Source organism: Rosa chinensis, chromosome 1 (assembly GCF_002994745.2).
Source record: "Rosa chinensis cultivar Old Blush chromosome 1, RchiOBHm-V2, whole genome shotgun sequence".
NCBI classification, from domain to species: domain Eukaryota; kingdom Viridiplantae; phylum Streptophyta; class Magnoliopsida; order Rosales; family Rosaceae; genus Rosa; species Rosa chinensis.
In genome coordinates, this window is record NC_037088.1 from 52,279,289 (window position 1) to 52,292,065 (window position 12,777).

Below are 12,777 nucleotides of genomic sequence, written 5' to 3' on the forward strand. Positions count from 1 at the left end.
TTTTGACTCTTGGGGGGGGGGGGGCACGAACATTCCAAACCCAAACCCAACTTCGGAAACCCTTAAGATCTGTGTCACTAAACACACGTTCATGATAGAAATGGTGAGACCGTGAGGAAAAAGTGCATTGATGTACTAACCAAGCTTTCTCAAACTATTTGTTCACCAAATTGTAGGAAGAATGGCATTGAAATTTCCTTTTTCCCTAGTAAGATGTGTAACACTCGATTAAGATGAAGACCTAGAGAGAGAAAACAAGAGAACGCCGTTGGCTGGGATTGCGCCTCAGCGCTGGCTCTGGCCACGGGCCTTGCCCGTGCACTGTGCGTGCGGCCTGATGGGTTCTTTTACCCATGGATAGGTCCGTTACTCTGAGGTTGAGGCGTGGAGGTTTCTGTCCTCATCTTTTCTCATGTCCTGCTGCACCAAGGTATGTTTTGTCGTTGAGGGGTGGGATCGATGTTGGGCGGACCCATGGTGCTGCGATGGGTCAAGCGGCGGAGCCATCACGGTTAGGTGAAGGAATGGAGCAAGGTGTTCAGGCAATCTTCCTCTCAGGTCTGGATTCACGATCTGGATCCAGGCTACATGGGGTTGGGATCGTGGAGTTGGGCTATGTGGGGTTGGGATCGTGGAGTTGGATGACGTCCTCCTCTGGTGGTCCAACGGCGGCGACAGAGCAGCGATGGTGGAGGCCCGACATCGACGGTGGAGTGGTAGGCGTGGTGACTTGATAGTGTTGGCACGACTTTGGGCAGAGCATGAGGAATGGAGACCGACTGCTTTGGATCTATGGGCTCGGGCTTTGTTGCTTGGGCTGGATGGTTTTTGGGCCTGGGCCTGGGTCTGGTTTTGGGCTCAGGTTCCAAAATGTTTTATTTTTCTGTTTTATTGCATGTTATATTTGAAAATAAGTCCCTCATCTTGTGAGCGAGGGTTTGGGTATTTCTGTTTAGGGTCGATGCCATTGTTCTGGTGTCATGGTTGTTCTATTGTGTCGTGGTCTGGTCTTTTGTTGGTGCTTTTTGGTTATCAACGTGATGGTAAATCACCCTTACACGTGGTCTGGCGATTTTGGGTCACGGCGTCCGAACGAGTGAAAACTGTTCATTGTAATGTTGGCGGCTGGGTTGTATCAGTACAAGTTTGGTTGTTACTCATTGTAGCTCGCGGGTATGAGCGTAAAATTTGGCGACAGGACCCGCCCCGGATTTCACCCTGAAATCCGAAAAGGCCCTGCGGGGCCCACCTTAGAAGAAATTCTACCAAAAAATTTGACAGAACTTCCCCTAAAAATGGACAACCCAAAACCTGTAAACAAACAATTACACTTCTAAATCATCCATCCTTATTCTCCTGGAGCCACCCTGCTCCCTATATCACAACATCTCTCATATCACAAAACAATTCTGAAACTTAAGAATATTAATCTCAAGAGATATCAGAGCAATCTATTTCTCAGGCGTACAAGAAGGTAGAATACAAGATAAACGACCAATACTTTTATAATGCGGAAGCTATGACAGCTATGCCTCAACCCCAAGTACGCTCGACCTCAAGCTAAACTGGCCTGCAAACTGGGCATTTAAAACCGAAGGGCCCAGGGGAAAACATTTAAAATCCGTTAGAGTGAGTGGACGAAAAATAAGTAATTTCAAATGAATAAGTAAAACTTAATGCTTTCCCAAGTTATTCTCTAAAACCTCGCATGCAGTAACAATCTTGAACACACTCTTAATCATCCTCTTTACTGAAATCTCAATCACGTAATAAGAACATCTTGAAGTCTCTTAAAATCTCATCCTCAATCCTTATAAAAACATCATTTTCATGAGGCTCGTTTGATGACTAGAAAGGACTGCTGTCTAGTCATCTCATGCCATCTAGGAGGGACTGCCACCCAGATGACGCATCGGAAGGGACTGCCAACCGGAATAGGAGGCGGTGGATAGATGGGACTGCCAACTAGCCACATGTAGTAGACGGGACTGCCGACTAACCACAGGTAGTAGACGGGACTGCCGACCAACTACCTCATGTCATCTGGAAGGAACTGCCAACCAGGTGACGCATCGGATGGGACTGCCAACCGAGCTGTAGTCTGGAAGGGACTGCCAACCAGACCATTACCTAGAAGAGACTGCCAACTAGGTAAGATACGCATGCGCCAAAACTGGCCTCCTTAATAAACTGAATAGCCTCCTCAGGAAACTGAAAATAACCTCTTTCAATTACTTGCTTTCGGAAAGAAACTCGGTATTACTTCAATAAATCAATAATAATTCACCGAAAGCATAACTCAGGATTAACTCACTAAATCAAACCTCAATATCTCAATAAATCCTCGAAAGCATAAAATCAAATACTCTGTAAATCAATAAATGCTTTCGGAAAGAAAACTCAATCTAACTTCAAGGCTAATAAGTGCGGAGCTCAAAGCTCAATAAATTTCGATAAAACATTCGTACTCGTGAATCCTCATAAAAACCGATATTTGAAATCCAAAATTCTCATAATATTTTCTGAATCAGTCACTTCCCGAAAATCATTTCCCAACTCAATAACTCATGAATGACTATCTCAAAAATCTACTAAAAGCCCTCGGGAAGGAATTTCAATACTAATCTCGTAATCCATAAATAAATCTCAATAAACTAAATCTCAAATATTCAAAACATAATTAAATCTCAATTGGAAGAAAATAATAATAATACTGCATGCAGAATTAATTTAAAAACAAATGTCCACTCACAGTACTATTTAGGCGACCATGCATACGAGTTCCTTCGTCGAGCAATAGCTCGGTACATCGCCCTGTACACAATTATATTCCGTGAATAACTATTCAACAATTAAATACGATTCTCAAAATCAAATCCTCATAATTACATCTCCACTTCTCCTCGGATGCAACCCAAATTATACCACTAATACCATTTCGTTAATTTAAAGGTTCCAAGGCAGAACCGAGAGATATCCGACGGCCGGATTCTCGTAATTCGATAATCGAAACCCTAAACTTCAAAAATTCATAATTAATTCCAAGCTTCTCCAAAATTCACCAAATTTCATATATAAGCTCTACAATATTTATAGGATTTAATGGGCTAAAAACTGGAATTAAAACACAGCCCAACACGCCTCCACGTGCCACCCACAGTGGCGGCGCGTGGGACCCACGCGCAGGCGGCAACCACCTCCGATGGCCACCATATTTTGACAGCAGCACCTACACAACACACTGATCAATTTTCTCAACTACAACACATCCCAATTTTACCTTTAAACAGTCGAATTCAACCGGTGAAGAAAACCCAGAAAATCAAGAACCCTAGATTTTCAATTCTGCCTCTACACTTCAAATCTTGATTCGAGGCTAGGGGCGAAATGATCTCCGTGGAAAACCAAACCTTCGACGGCAAAATGGTGACCAGAGGTGGCCGGAATCGCCGGAAATCGGCAAAAATGGCTAACTGCCACCGTAGCTTCCTCCGCTCCAAATCGAGCTTCTCCGGCCAAATCACCGTAATATACCTCCACAGACGTGATAAGGGGAAGAAACCGAGCTTGGGGGTGGCCGGATTACTTTCTGGGTCGGCCGGAGGAGGAAGAAATCGGAGGGGGAAGAGATCGGGCCGAAAGGGAGGAAGGGTCGGGGAGAGAGAAGAGAAAGTTACCGGGGGCTAGGTAGATTTTCCAAAAATGGAAATCTACCAACAGTAATTTCCATATATATATACAACTTACCATGAACAGTAAGTTCTACATTTTTGGCCATAACTCTCACATACTAAGTCCAATTTTTACGCACCACATATGCACGCGCTCGGTTTAACGTCCTCTACAACTTTCATGAAGGAAATTTTCTCAAATTTTGACCCGAACAAAAAGTCAACTTTTAGGGCCCCCTAAAAGCATTGAAACGATAGTAAAAGTGAAAGTAAAAGTTGTTTACCGTCCAAATGACTAGTAACCCGGTGAATTCGGGTTCGGGACGTCACATTTGGTTAGGGGTTGGGCCTTTTTGGCTCATGGAAGTCACTTATGTTGACGCTCCCGTAACTATGGATCCAATGCTATGTAATCTATTTGGTTATTAATGAAATTTTTATCTTCTCAAAAAAAAAAAAAAAAAGATTAATTTCATTTTACCCCCCTGAGGTTTGGGGGTGTCATCATTTCACCCTCTCTACTTTCAATTTTGAATTTTTACCCCCTAAACTTTCTAATTTCAATCAGCCATGTCCAATTTCTATTATTCCGTCCAAATTGGACGTTAAGTTTGACCTTTGAGGGCTAAAATGGTTATTTCAACGTAAAAAAAATAAAATAATATATATATTTTTTCTGTTTCTTTTTTTTTTTTTTTAATTTTTATTTATTTTGTCTTCAACCTATACACCAAGTTATAATAGGTTTATAAAAAAAAAAAAATACTCTAGGTGGTTGAAAGCCACTCGCTGGTCTGCGATATTTGTGATATATCTCCGATAAAATGAAGAATTTTAGGATATATCCCCTATAAAGTGAAGAAATATTTGTAAAAAATAATTTTACACTTTATCTAAAAATAAATATCTGTATATCTCTAATGAAGTGAAGAAATATCTGTGTAAAATCATTTTTGGTCTACGATATTTGTGATATATCTCCAATAAATTGAAGAATTTTAGGATATATCCCCAATAAAGTGAAGAAATATCTGTAAAAAAATGATTTTACACTTTATCTGTAAATATCTGTATATCCCCAATAAGTGAAGAAATATCTGTGTTAAATCATTTTTTACTGATATTTATTTACATATAAAGTGTAAAAAAATTTTTTACAGATATTTCTTCACTTTATTGGGGATATATCCTAAATTCTTCACTTTATCGGAGATACATCACAAATATTGTAGACCAGCGAGCGGCTTTCAACCACCTAGAGTATTTTTTTTTTTTTATAAACCTATTATAACTTGTGGTGTATAGGTTGATGACAAAATTAAAAAAAAATATAAAATATAAAATATAAAAATATAAAACATAAAAAAAATAATAAAAAATATATATTTTTTATATTTTTTTATGTTGAAATGACCATTTTAGCCCTCAAGGGTCAAACTTTACGTCCAATTTGGACAGAATAGGAGAAATTGGACACGACTAATTGAAATTGGAAAGTTTAGGGGGTAAAAATTCAAAATTGAAAGTAGAAGGGTAATGATGACACCTCCAAACCTCAGGGGGGTAAACTGAAATTAATCCAAAAAAAATTATAGGAAGAATACTAGCCGTTTAGAGATTTGAGTTTGTCTGATCAGTGTACAAAGAGACTTACTTTTTATTCAGTGTCGTAGTAGTGCAAGACTTATTTTTTTGTCATTTGATTCTACCAAGCAATAAATCTTGGCCATACAATTCAAACAAAATTTAAATTGGTGTGGAAGTGTGAACTTAAGCAAGAAGAAGATTATTTGTCATTTGGTGGGGCCGTGAAATTTGAGTCCAAATTGATTTAGGTAATCCTTTGGATCAAATCTGATCCAACAAATAAGTCTTACGCAGATTTGAGTCTATTTTTTTCCGACCCACTACAATCTAAGAGCAGAAGTGGAGACTCAAATTTGGGTCCAAGAGCAAAGGAATTAGGTTATAGTGGGTCAGAAATAAAGAGACTCAAATCTGCCTGAGACTCATTTATTGGATCAGATTTGGCTCAAGAAAGGACTTATAAATCAGTTTGGACCCAAATTTCGCAGCCCCACCATGTGATAAAAAAATTGTTATTGCTGCTTGCATCAATTCACACTTTATAGAGTGGTCTTCACACCAATTTAAATTTTGTTTTAGAGCTACCCTCTCAACCCTAGTCTACTTCTAGATCGGCCGGCGGCGGGAGTCCTTCCCTTCTCCGACTTTATGCAGCAGCAAGTATCGGTCTCCCTTCTACGTCATCTGTTGATGACACTCAGAAGCCGACCATGTGTGGCGACCACTCAACTCAGGCCTAGTTCATTCATCATCTATTGCCGGAAGGAAATAGGTGATGTGAGAGAGATGGATCGGTGCTCCTGTCCGATCAGATTCAATGGTGATTGGGTGGAGCAATGGCCATGGCGGATCAGGCCGAGGCGAGGACGCCTCAAATCTGGGTTGTACGCAGTTGAGAAGGACCTGAATATATAGTCTCGAAGTCAAGAGATGAGAGGGTGCGACCTCTGGACCAAGATCAAAGCAGCCACACTCCGATTGATGGAGGCGCCGGCCTTTGCACCCTAACCTGTGGAAGCGGTAGAGATAGCAGTCGTGCACCGTGAAGTGAATCCGACTTTGGAGCCGGCAGAACTCGCCGGTAGGATGATTGGATCTGAGGCGATGGCGGTGGCTGGCTCTGCTACCCGGATTGGTAATGGGGTGGTCTTGGCGACGGCTGCCATGCTTGGCAAAGGAGCGGCAAGTAGGGTGCCCAAATCAATTCGGGGGCCCAAATGGATTGGGTGGCCCAAGTCAGTGTGGGTATCCAAATCATTTCGGAAGCCCAAAAGTGTGTGGTGGCCCAAATCAGTTTTGAGGTTAAAATCAAATGGGTCTGGTGGCCCAAAAGTGATTTGATCGACTCTATCGTCTCTTTGTACACTATTCAGATAGAGTCTATCAAATCACCATTTCCAGGTAATTTGGACCCAAATTTGAGTCCAGACAGTGAGTCTCCATTGCTGATGATCTAATTTCTTTGGTTTTGGACCCAAATTTGGGTCCCTCTGCTGATGCTCTTAGAGTTGTCGATACGAGGTTATCTCAAGAACAATCGTCCTTGATTTCTTCGCATGTAAAGAATAAAAAGAAAGAAAGGGATTGAAAGTAAGCGACGGTGCGCGTGTTAATGTGGCAACAGGCAAGTGATCAAAGTTGGACGCCATGTAGATGTAGAGCACTGGTTAGCACACAGAAATGCAATACAAACTAGATGGTATATACCAAATTCTATCAAAGAAATGGCCGGGTTGCTCTCTACCAGCTCTAAAACCTGTAAAATATAAAACTTGGCGGCTGCATGCATGGAACTACCTTGGTAATGTGATTCATGATGTAATAGAGATTAACTAAAATACTAATTAGTCTTCTGTAATAGTGTGTGGATGTGTGTTTGAGAAAGACATAAAAACTTTGTAAGCTCGTTAGCTGCTTGATAGTTGAAGTTGGCTATCAAATCCTATGAGTGCATTTCTGTACCATTGATGTGAACACTGAGACAGGGATTGTCTCCTATTGGATTCTGATTGATCGATTAGGTTGCATTTCCTATGTTGTATTAGTATAATAGAATGACCTAAATGTTATTCATTAATTTTTCAGATCAGAAGCGAGTATTCCACTTAAATTGGATCCCTTGGAAGGTTGCAAAAGCCTCGAGCTCAACTTGAGGTAACCGCACTAAACAGTGTATTAATAAGTATTATTGGGTATATCAACCTATAGAACTGCATCGTTCTATTGCGATGCTTACAACAGAAGCATTGGAAAAATTTATTATAAAATTGGGAGTTTGCTTGTGGTTTTGTTTGGATTATTAATTTCTAGCCAAGTGCACCTTAGTTAATTGCACCGATGTGAGTGTACTCTGTAATACAAATTAGAATTTGAAGTTTCTGTAGAGAATGCAGCAAACCTGATTTTAAGATGCATAATATCCATTGGAGTAAGAAACCGCAAGGGAATAGCTAGACCAACTATGTAAACATAATATTTCTGAAGTACGAAGTTATTTTAGACCTTCACTAATCTTCCCTAATTGGCAATCTTACACTCCTAAGATCTTGTCTTAACACTTGATGCATGAGTTTTTTAGTCCTCTTAAGAAACCTTACTGTCTAGCTTACTTTCAATTAAAACAGTGGTTCACGGCATCTTCCTCAAACTATGAGTGTACGGTCTGGGAATAATGTAACATCCACTTGTCTAAGGAGATAACAGCACCAAGATATTGTTAATTCAAAACCATTAAAGTTAAACAAACATAATGCATGGTGATGACACTCGGAAATGTTTATCACTTTCTTTAGGCATGCTATCTTTTCAGTGCTCAAGGAATTGAAAATTCATGTAAACAATGTACAAATTCTAAGCCTAGCCTGCAACTTCAAGTAAACCTGTGACTGCCATATATAAGCATACCCACTGACTTACACAGCTATCCAAGCACCTGAATTAATTAGTCCTAACTTCCCAACTCTGTTCTTCTTTTTGGTCCAGTCCTGTCCAATATGGTGAATGCAAAGGATGTGCCAGAGAATTTGGAGTGGAGTATCAACGTGACTGATGGGACAAAACAAGTGGTAGCAGTTCCAGAACTGAGGCTAGTTAATAAGGTGTGGCTAGGATCGAAGTCTGTAGTTGGAGGTTTGATATTGACAGTTTGGAGGTTTTTAGTGAAGGCATGGAATTTGGGAGTTGCTGAACCTAAAAAGGTTATTCATGCTGTCAAAGTTGGGTTGGCTCTTACTATTGTGTCACTTTGTTACTATATAAGGTCTTTGTATGAAGGTGTTGGAGGGAATGCTATGTGGGCGGTTATGACAGTTGTAGTAGTTTTTGAATCTTCCGTAGGTGAGTAATTGTGTAGTGAGTACCAAGTAAACCCAAGGCATATCTTAACATACTTGCTATACATCAATTTAAATTACAAAAATGGCCAATATATATAGTACATTTCATTTTGCAGGTGCAACACTCTATAAAAGCATAAATAGGGTAACAGCAACTTTTCTTGCTGGATCACTTGGCTTGGGTGTGCATTGGATTTCTTACAAGGCAGGAGAAAAATTTGAGCCAATAATTATTGGAATCTCAGTATTCTTCTTAGGTATGTTGATTGTTTTCTATTTTACGAACTTTTGACTCAGAGTCATATATCTTATAGGGATGAGTGTCCTGCAAACACACTCATGCAATGCTCATCTTTTCAGCTTCGGCAGCAACCTTTTCTCGATTTATCCCATCTGTCAAATCCCGATTCGATTATGGTGCTCTCATATTCATCCTCACCTTCAGCTTAGTTTCAGTTTCTGGGTATCGTGTGGACGGAATATCTGAGTTGGCTTTCCAAAGACTGTCCACCATTTTCATTGGGACCTCTTTTTGCATTCTGATTAGCATTCTTTTCTATCCCACCTGGGCTGGTGCTGAGCTTCACCGTTTGATCTATAGGAACCTTGAGAAGCTGGCTGATTCCTTGGATGGTATTGTCTCTAATTACAATGCTAAATAATTTCCTTTTGCTTTAATCTAAAGTCTTTAAAGAAAGGATGTCATATTCTAAAAAACTAATTATGAACATGCATGATGGTATCTTGTTAACTTCAAAAATTATACAGGATACGTTATCGAGTACTTTGACTATGAAGCTGTGGCTGAAGACTCCAATCATACTAAGGCAATGAAAGGGTACAAGTATGTGCTTGATTCAAAGGCGACCGAAGACAATTTGGTAGGTGATCGAGTTTGGTCGGAGTAATAAGTAAATGCTGATTTGTTGACTAAATTTACACTGTTGCTTCAACTTTTCAGGCAAAATTTGCAAGATGGGAGCCTGCACACGGCTGTTTCAACTTCCAACATCCATGGAAACAATACCTAAAGATCGGGGCATCAATTCGTAGTTCTGCATATTGCATTGAGGCTCTGAGTGGTTGCATGGATTCAGAAATTCAGGTAGGACTTTACCTTTAGAGTAGCTGTATTTAGATTTGTTCTGTACCACTAGTTTCTTATTATGCAAGCTACTTGTTACTGTGGCCAGGCACCGGGAATTGGGTACCTTAAGAAGCATGTAAGCAATGCCTGCAAGACAATGAACAAATTTTCTTCAGATATCTTAAGAGAACTGGCAATAACACTAAAAACCATGACAAAGTCATCTCAGATGGGTTCATTGGTTCGGGAAATGAACATTGCAGTGCAGCAACTTCAAATTTCTTTGAGATCTATACCTAACTGCCTCATTGCTCCAACATCAGAAGATACTACCGATGAACCCTCCAGAAAAACCTGCATAACACCACTAGTGGAGGTCATTCCACTGACCACTTTTGTGTCTTTGTTAATAGAAAATGCAGCAAGAATCAATGGGATTGTTGATGCAGTCAATGAGCTAGCAGGCATGGTTGATATGAAGCATGGGAACTCAAACGCAAAAACAACACAGTAATAAGTATTAACTCTTCCTCAGCTACCCAAAACTGTAAAGGTTCTTCAAAATCATGGGTCTATTTTATCATGTACAGTAAAGAAGCCTATGTATGACCATAGCTCATCTTCATGGACATTATTGAAGAGCTTTCAAATTCCTGACCACAATCCGCTCATTCCACTAGTTATGCATGAGGGCATATGATTACCAAGGCTAGGCTACTTGTACTTGGAAGCTACAGATTATCAGTGTATCATGCACTTTTAATTAATATATATAAGAACTTTGAAGTTGCTTTCTCTGTTTTTCTGAGAGGCAATGATGAATCTTTTATAGAGGAACTTGAGCAATAAGATGTATACACATAACACATCCACATCCATTTTAATTTCTCAGTGCCCACATATAGCTAGTGTTTATTAACAATCTGTTGTGACAGAGAATAATTAAGCTTCGTAACTTAAATTTTGTATTTTTTAAGAATATCACCAAAAATAAATAAATAATAATAATAAAGAAAGAAATAGTGCGGATTGCAAATTAAGAAGTGTAAATTTCAATCTCAAAAAAAAATTAAACATTGTGTATGATATAAATTGTATAATATTGTTAGATTCAAAAGTTGGGGAAATTCAACAAGTCATTTTCAAAATTATGAAATACAAAAGTATTTTATGAAAGAAATGTAAATATGTGTACGATTCTCATAGTATACGGGAAATTAAGAAAGAAAACGACAATTGTTGTCCAATTTGGCTTATAATTGATATTATTTTTTGTTCTTTTCCAAATATGGGGATTTTCCAAAGTTCAACACACTCTTTGACATGCTAGGTTTGCATGTGCAATCAATTTAGTATGCGCCCTCATGTACGTGCAACCTAACTATAAGTCTGCATGAAATAATCAATCTCCATATATTGGAGGTTTGTTAATTCATATGCTAGAGGGTAATCAATTCAACATACCCCCTCTTGTGAAATCCAACTTAAGAAACCAGTTCTCACATATGAAACAGGTTCGTCCATATGTTAAAGCTAACACATCATTTCAAGAATCCGCTCATTATTCATTTACTAGAGCTAAAACATCTTTTTGAAGGCTTAACTTAAGGAAGTAAGTTTGAGCCAGTAATTAGGGTCAATAGAGTCATTGGAAAATATAATCTTCTCTATTACCATCTTAAACAATGACAAGTATGGTCTATGTGACCCACTTCTAATTGGCATAGCACCGGTGTTGTTCCCAATTTGACCATCTCTGAGGTGTAGGGTTTTACTGTATGTGAGTTGTTGCGTATTGGTCATTTGCAAAATCAACATTGTAGAAGTCATGAGTCTGAATCTCATATATTGACATATGAAGATGAGAGGGTTTGAGATAAAAAGAAATAAAACATAAAAATAAAATAAAAGGGGTAGGGTATTAACAAAATGTCTCTATGCATTACAGCCACACAGTTATAAGTTATATTTTCTTTCTTTACTTTTCTAATGTGGGATTCTCCAATCTTCTTCTAAATCAAATTGTTGTTGCAATACATTCGTTTACTGTTTCATCAACATAAATCGATCCCAAAGACACATTACTTTTGATAGTGAGCTCTTGCATTTCAACAAATCTTCATATTCTGGTCTAAGTTAGGTGAGCACGAATTTTGTCATTGGATTCAAATTAAAGGAAAGCACAAATCAAATTACATCATATTTCCATCTAAGGTCATGTGCTTTCCATCTAAGCTAAAACATCATATTTCATTTATATAATATATATTAATTTACGAGCTTTTACGGCCGGGTCGGGTGAGCTTTTAATGGCCTTTGGCTGGCCTGGCCTATGGGCCGGGGGCCTGACTTGAAACCCCTAAACCAAGCCCTGCCCTCTACCCACCAAGTCAGGTCAAACTCTTACTCATCGAGCCTTGTGAGCCTCCATCAGCCCACTTGATCCGCGGGCCAAATGATGAGGTCATCCTAACATCCAATACCAATTTGAGTGCCACTTTGAAAAATAACACATGCATGTTATTGATTCTGACATTTAATCACTGAAATGAATGCAAACCCTTTTTCTTTTTCTGTTTTTTGAACTTCACAGCTATGATATGGTTAATTATAAATTTTTAAGCATCACTTTCAGTTGCAGGATTAGAGTTGAAGTCTTCTTACATTACAATATGAAACTTAACATCTTGTAATGTAACATTTTTTTAAACCTCATGGATGTAACTAACAACCTGAAAGAGTGATACTCCTCCTTGTTTATTTAGTGAACATATATGAGTATTTGCCTCACAAATTTTTCCATTTGAACCCTCAACTTTGATAAAATCACACATTTTGCTATATTGCCCTTTGAAAGATGGCTTAAAACATCATTTTTCTTTCTTTCTTTTCTTTTGAAGTCCCGAACTTGTTTCCAGCCTCCTGCGTCAATCTAACAAATTCAATTAATACGTTTTTAGTTTTCTAAATCAATTTTGTAGATATAATATTCCGCAGCCATCTATCGCATTAGTTTTCATTTTGAAAGTTTCAGCATAATCCAATTTTTCCAGCTTTGGTTTGAACCAAGTATTGAAGTACTCTGACTCAACTTCTT

The 12,777-nt window shown here is 38.8% G+C and overlaps 1 protein-coding gene across 1 annotated transcript; it reads left to right on the plus strand.

Moving 5' to 3' along the window:
* Window positions 1-8,205: 8,205 nt before the first annotated feature.
* LOC112182083 (aluminum-activated malate transporter 10) lies at window positions 8,206-10,369 on the plus strand. The gene is made up of 6 exons (XM_024320511.2): window positions 8,206-8,594; window positions 8,710-8,850; window positions 8,954-9,226; window positions 9,362-9,474; window positions 9,555-9,698; window positions 9,787-10,369. The coding sequence occupies exons 1-6, from the start codon at window positions 8,252-8,254 to the stop codon at window positions 10,192-10,194; spliced, it is 1,422 nt and encodes a 473-aa protein (XP_024176279.1). The 5' UTR covers window positions 8,206-8,251; the 3' UTR covers window positions 10,195-10,369.
* The last annotated feature ends 2,408 nt before the right edge of the window (window positions 10,370-12,777 follow it).